Source organism: Cyprinus carpio, chromosome B7, assembly GCF_018340385.1.
Source record: "Cyprinus carpio isolate SPL01 chromosome B7, ASM1834038v1, whole genome shotgun sequence".
In the NCBI taxonomy this organism is placed as follows: Eukaryota; Metazoa; Chordata; class Actinopteri; order Cypriniformes; family Cyprinidae; genus Cyprinus; species Cyprinus carpio.
In genome coordinates this window covers 40,978,238-40,985,450 of record NC_056603.1, presented here as the reverse complement: position 1 = coordinate 40,985,450, position 7,213 = coordinate 40,978,238, and the positions used below count along the sequence as shown (strand labels likewise).

At 32.5% G+C, this 7,213-nt stretch overlaps 1 protein-coding gene across 2 annotated transcripts in view; it reads right to left on the bottom strand.

Annotated features, from left to right (window-relative positions):
* The window catches only part of LOC109083310 (rap1 GTPase-GDP dissociation stimulator 1-like), a 51,369-nt gene that overhangs the window by 19,651 nt on the left and 24,505 nt on the right, over positions 1–7,213 (bottom strand). For both annotated transcript variants that reach the window (XM_042728678.1, XM_042728679.1), the window contains 2 exons: positions 2,135–2,263; positions 1,886–2,011 (listed from right to left, as the gene is read on the bottom strand). In XM_042728678.1, coding sequence (XP_042584612.1) covers positions 1,886–2,011; positions 2,135–2,263 — 255 coding nt within the window. The remainder of the gene's footprint in view (positions 1–1,885; positions 2,012–2,134; positions 2,264–7,213) is intronic.

Below are 7,213 nucleotides of genomic sequence, written 5' to 3'. Positions count from 1 at the left end.
GAGCAGCTGACCGCGGCAGGAGAAGTCCAGACCGCAGCTGTGAGCAGACCCCAGAGTCCTGTTCTGAGGAAACTGCCAATGCGCAGTGATAACACTTATTATCCAAACAAAGAAGCAGCTTTCTCTCCCGCGACTCAACCGCAGGCGATAGCCAGCATCTTGGAAAATTCATTTCAGATATTTTCACCATCAAATAAGCCAGGTTTTGCATTGCGAGAGATGTCGCTCTCTATAGCTCAGCTGGTTTTGATGTTCCAGCTTACATAAAAACAAACAAAAAAAACTTTTTAAGTATAATATTTTGAGTGTAAAATCTTGTTGGCTCATGCCCAAGCTTTCTGAGCCAAAACACAGCTGCAAATGCATGCATTCATTCCATGAAGTGTCTTGTTTCTAACCACAACAGGTGGCAGAGTTTGACTTTCTATATAAGTAACACAACACGCTCACAGCTGGGAGGAAAAGCCTTTGAGCTGCTGAACCCTGCTGCCCAAATCACTCCGTCACTGGGTCAGTGGGTCTGCGGCGCGCTGCGCTCCACCAGTTTTATCCATATTCATGCCTGATCAACAACTGCAGACCCTGAACTCATGCTGAAAGCAAAAGCAGCACGACTAACCAATGCATTCTGGAGATAACGGAACAGAAATGGATCAAATGTGAATTAACAGAACACTTGTGGTAATTTAAAACAAAAAGATAAAAAAACTCCTTACAAACACGTACCAAGATACAGTGATAGATATTGCTATGGTACTATATGTATACCATATTAATATATATATTTCCAATAATGAGGTTCTCCACAATACTTACTGGTTCAGTTTTTGGTCATTTTGAGCTTATCGGCACTGGCCGATATTTTTATTTTTAATCAATTCCAAAGCCTAACAATAATTTAAAATAAAAAAATATATATAAATAATTAAAAAAATAAATAATATTTTATACTGTCAGATCTTAGCAATTTTGTGTCCGGTTTTGATGTTTGCCAATAAATATGTTATATTATTTATATATCAGCATTACATTAGTCTACCTACAGCCTTGCTTATGGATAATCTTTTTTTTAGTTTTTCAAAGTGTGAATTAATTCAATAAAAATTATAATTATTATATATATATATATATATATATATATATTATAGATATATATTATATATATATATATATATATATATATATTCTATATATATATATATATATATCGCATTGTATTTATTTTATTATTACATTTTATTAAAAGACTGCTTTATATTCACTATTTTATGTACATCCTACGTGCTATAACTGCATTATTTAAATATCAGGAAAAAATGAAAAAACAAAAAAAACAAAACCATTTGTCAATGGTGTGAGAACAATGTTTTGATTTTGTACTCAAGAACTAAGCAAAGACACTTATTTAAAAGGTTCATTGATTTATTGATTGATTAATTGCAATGTATTTAAAAAAGTTAAATTAAAACAAAATAATAAGACTCATTATAAGGTGAATCAGGCTTATTATAGTTAACTGAAACCACAAAAACATTTTTGAACAACAAATAAAATATGAAAAATTGGCCTATTTGAGCTAGTTGCCAAAGCAACATTTCTCATTAGTTTCATTTTCTTTGGTTTAACGTTCTGTAATAAAATTGAAATGTAAGTGTATATAATATATATTTCTTCTTTTTTTCTCAGTGTATCAAAAAATACGAAAAAATAAACACTTTCTTTCATAGAACAAATAACACCACTGACAACAAAAAACATGACTTGACCTGGTACCATGCTAAACAAGAAGTAATGTACTTATTGTAAGTGTTTTCCCCAAAGACACTATACTGACTGGTTCATGAGTGTTCAATCATTATTTAATGTTGATCACTGCGATTCTCACCGTTCTCAGCGAGTGGTGCCAACACCTCGAAGATCATCTCCTTCTTCTCATGCTCCACCTGCTTACGGAAGAGTCGAACCAGCTCCTCTGCAATATTAGTAGAGGCGAACTGCTCCTTACTGGACTCTGTTTGAGGATCAGGCAAAAGAGACGTGCAAGATTTATCCAACATGTTCTGATGTATTTTAATATATGAAAATCTGGATATTATGTAACAGGCAGTGTGACTGAATCAAATTGGTAACTCACCAAGCTCTGCCAGGTTGCCAAAGGCAATGAGGCACATCTCTGTGAGCGCGGTGTTTTGAGAATGAACTCCCAGCAGTCTGACCAGTGTTGGGATCACACCCATGATGATCAGCTGAGCCTGCAGCGAGTCTAGAGAGGGAAGACGAAACAGGAGATTCTCTTGATTCTGCTTCAGGCAGATCTTTTTCTGACAACATAGATGATATATTAGTCATTTACATTAATGGTTAAGTATTATATATTCATCATTCTTCTGGCAATTACATTGCAATAAACTGAGCTTATCTAAACACTATTTTTATTGTAATTAAAAATATTTATCTCAAATGCCACACAATGAAAAAAAGATTTTCACAATAAATATAAATGTGGTTACTTGCTATCTGCCACCACTGTCATCAAAAATAAGTTTGTATCAGTGTTGTTATGTAGTTGTTAAGTGAAACTAAAACTATTAAACATAATTTTTGTAACTGAAATAAAGCTTAAATAAAATATTAAGAAATACAAATATTGAAAAACACCAACAACAACAAAATGAAAACACGAACAAAAATGAGAAATTAACAGAAATTAGGAATTAATAGAAATGAATAGGAATTAATAGAAATAAATTAATAGAAATGAATAGGAATTAATAGAAATAAATTAACAGAAATGAAAAGGGATTCATATAAATAAATATTTTAAAGTATTAAAACTACTAAAACTAAAATTAATTAAAGCTATATATATATAAATAAAAAACTAATAAACTAATAACTAATAAAAACGCCAAAAGCACATAAAATTAATTTAAAAATTAATTTAAAAAATAATTGAAATTGAAACTGAAAATATAAAAAAATAAAAGAATTCAAAATATTTAATAAACTAAAAGTGTAATTGTAAAATGCAAAAATTAAATTTTGGTGTAATTCACTGATCCATCAGTGCCTAATGTGCTTACTTTTTTATTTTTAATTATGACTCATCAAAGTTTCTTTTTTTATGTACATGATTTCATTTCTTCAGCAAATCTTCTCAAACTAAATTATGTTAAAAGTAATCAAAAATTAATCAAATGTTATGAGTGATTTCAACATCGTTTATATCCTGCAATGTTTGAAAACAGGCTAGAGGCTGAAAGAGCTAATTTACCAGCTCAAAGTATTACAGACTGTACATAAAATGCAGCCACATTATATAATGCTCTGAGATTTCATTTTTGTAAAGTGCTTTGCTGAGACTAGCACAGAAAATATAGTCTTGACCTGACAATGTGAAAAATAAATCAAGACCACAGTGGAACAAAGGACTGCTTAGCCATCACATTTCATGTACATACACGGATCCTTCACCACTGAAAATACTTGGTTTAACCACACTTGTTTTCCAGTAGAAATATCCAAATGTCTTTAGAACAGAAATCTACCTGAGAAATAATCTTGCATCAAATTTTAATATATTTTATAGAGATTATCTTGTTGGTAATTTTGGCAGACATTTTAGTGGTCAACAGATACATTACCAGGGCCAGTATATTTGGCCTTTTTAAATGATTAGCATCAGCCTGTAAATTTTTATATTGGGCTGATATTTGGACTTATTTTTAGTGGTTGACTAATACATTACCAATTTATCAACTGATAATTGGCATTTTTACATTTCTGGCATCGGCTTAGAAATTTTCGGTTTGGGCAATAAGTGTTAAAAGCAGATTTTTTGACAGCATTAAAAATGCCAGCATCTGAGCACAACTGTGAGAGTAATCTTTCCATGATTTCAAATGACTGTATTCTGACCTATATACAATTTGCCACTATATCATGTCACTGTGTACTGCATTTAAAATCAGTCTTACCTGGATTTCATTTGAGAAAATATAATTCCCAGTGTGCACTTACCAGATTACTGAGTAAAAAAAACAAAAAAAAAAACAACATCTAGTTATTTTTAACATTGGCTTTATATCACTCACTGGCCACCCTGTTCTCCAAGATATCTGCATAGGCCATTAAAAAAAATACTGGTTGACAACTACTTAGCTTTATATAGGCCATTGGTCACCCTTCTCTCCAAGATATCGGTATCAGCCATTAAAAAAAAATGGCATTTGACAAAAAATGGCATTTGACAACTACTTATTTTAATATTGGCTTTATATGGGCCATTGTTCACCCTGCTCTCTAAGATATTGTACCGGCAAAAAAAAAAAAAAAAAAAAAAAAAAAAATCAATATCGTCTGTCAACTACTTATTGTAATATTGCCTTTATATCACTCATTGGTCACCTTGCTCTCCAAGATATCGGTATCAGCTACATAAAAACTAAATAAACACATATCAGTTGACAACTACTTATTTTAATATCAGCTTTAATTTGCTCATTGGTCACCCTGCTCTCTAAAGATATTGGTATCAGGAATAAAAAAAAAAAAAAAAAAATCAATATCGGTTAACAACAATTTATTTTAATATTGGCTTTATATCACTCATAGGTCACCCTGTTCTCCAAGATAACAGTATCAGCTTTAAATATAAATAAATAAATACATATTGGTTGACAACTACTTATTATAATATCGGCATATTTCACTCATTGGTCACCCTGCTCTGCAAGATATCGGTATCAGCTATACAAAAACAAAATAAACACATATCGGTTGACAACTACTTATTTTAATATCGGCTTTATTTCGCTCATTGGTCACCCTGCTCTCCAAGATATCAGTATCTGATTTGAAAATAAATAAATAAACACATATCGGTTGACAACTACTTATTTTAATATCGGCTTTATTTCGCTCATTGGTCACCCTGCTCTCTTAAGGTATTGGTATCAGGAATAAAAAAAAAATCAATATCGGTTGACAACTACTTATTTTAATATCAGCTTTATATCTCTCATTGGTCACCCTGCTCTCCAAGATATCAGTATCTGATTTGAAAATAAATAAATAAATACATATTGGTTGACAACTACTTATTTTAATATTGCCTTTCATCCATTGGTCACCCTGCTCTGTAAGATATAGGTATTTAATAAATAAAAATCAATACTAGTCAACCACTACTTATTTTAATCTCACTAAATGTATCATTTTATGTCTTTTTTTTATGTTTACTAACAGTGATATTTTGCACAGCTGCACAAGTAAGCCCTTTAAATACCCAGTGAAAAGATGTTTCAGTTTGTCTAGAAATTTCTCGAAGAGACACTAAGATGTGGGCGGCACCGGCTCACATCTGGTGCCATCAATTTGTCAGGAAGCAGATCAGTAAATTCAACGAAGCAAAGAGGAGATGGCAGCTGAGACAACAGAGAGCTGTGTTAAAGACGGCCCAGGCAGAGGAAAACATCCACAGTTAAAAAAAGGAGAAAAAGTTATTGAGTATGACAGACCATGGAAGCAGAGTTTGGTACAAAGAATTGTAGCACATAACCTTTAAAACATTTATGCAACAGAAGTCCCTTCATCACATTTAATAAACAGTTGACAGCCCAAAACGCTTCCTCCCTAATACATAATTGCTTGTTATTTGCTTTATCGACCACAGAAGCTTTGCTGGTCTGAGAGCAAGAGGAACATTTGATCAGCAGCTATTGGCTAAATGTACCACATGAGAAAACACAACATAACAAGCCTTGGCAGAACTGGACATTAGCCAGAAATCATTGAGGAACTCCTGCCAGTAATCGAAGCCCAAATCACGTCAAGGAAATGTCAACCGGGGACCTGCAGATCTCACTGATGGAAAATGAGGCACGTTTCCTAAAAGAACTGTGAAGTATTTGTATCTCATCTAAAGCTCATGTAAGATTTAAATGCTTTAAGTACACTTTTTTAGTTGAGCAGAAAGCTATAACACTGACAGATTACAAACAGCAAAAATCAGCCATCGCAAAACTAGATTATACCAAATAACTGAATAATTAGTGACTTTACTCTTTATAATTTAAATAACACAAACACATGCATTTAAAAGGATAATTCCATCCCTGGATGCTGAGTCGTCAATATAGACTATCAGGCATGCTAAAATAAATGATATACTAACAGATATAAAGCAACAACATTCAACAAGTACATAAATATGCTGTGTTTATTAAGTGAAAAAAGCACTCTAAAGTTCTGCTAATAGCATTTAATATAAATTAAACTATAATATATTTCATTTCATTTTCATTTTATTGCAATTAGCATTACATTCATTTCACACTTACGTATATCCTTTTAAAGCATATTATTTCTGTAATAGTTAGTCTTTTTAAAAGTATGATAAAATGTGCTGCTTCTTCACAAGGGAATGAATCAGCATTGAGAGACATTATGGTTCAGTAAGTACTTTGGTTGCCAAGATATATAAAAAAAAAAGATCTGACCAGGCAAGTACAGTGAATGATGTACATAAAACCTCCCAAGTGATAAGCTTATGTGATTAGATGAGTCATTTATATGGTGGCTTAGTAAACATGATGACAGGCTTTAAGTTAAAACAGATACACGTTGCAAGGAAAAGCAATCTGTTACATGACACAACATTTGAGAGAAAGAGAGATGAGGGAAAGAAAAGACTGGTTCAAAACAGCGTGAGGATGATATTCAGCAATAATAAGAAGCCCGCTGGCTGTTCTCTTCCATTAAAATCATATCTCACCATTTATTTTCATCAAGAAACCGAAAACAAAAATGCCTGACCTAAATTTGTTGATTTGCACTAGCCTCTGGAAGCGAGGTGTAATAGATCGAAAAAAGCTATTACCATTTCAAGCCTTTCTGGCAAACTGGGATGAAGGAAGCAGAGCATGGCTTGTCCATCAATTATTCAAAGACATCAAGTCACAAAAATGTAAATACACTGCCTGCATTCCCTTAAATATTAAACAATGCACTGCACTGCTGAATAGGACAAGGCCAGAGCCTTATGTAACCTCGTGGGCATGCATGATACGGACACTGAAAGCTATAGAATGTGTCCCAAATATGTATCCAAGGTGAACTATTCTTTTAAATGTGAATAGTGTCATTTTGTAAATGGTAAAATCCTAGTTTAATATGAACAGCCAATCAAAACATTGCTCTGTTTGTTTAAGCA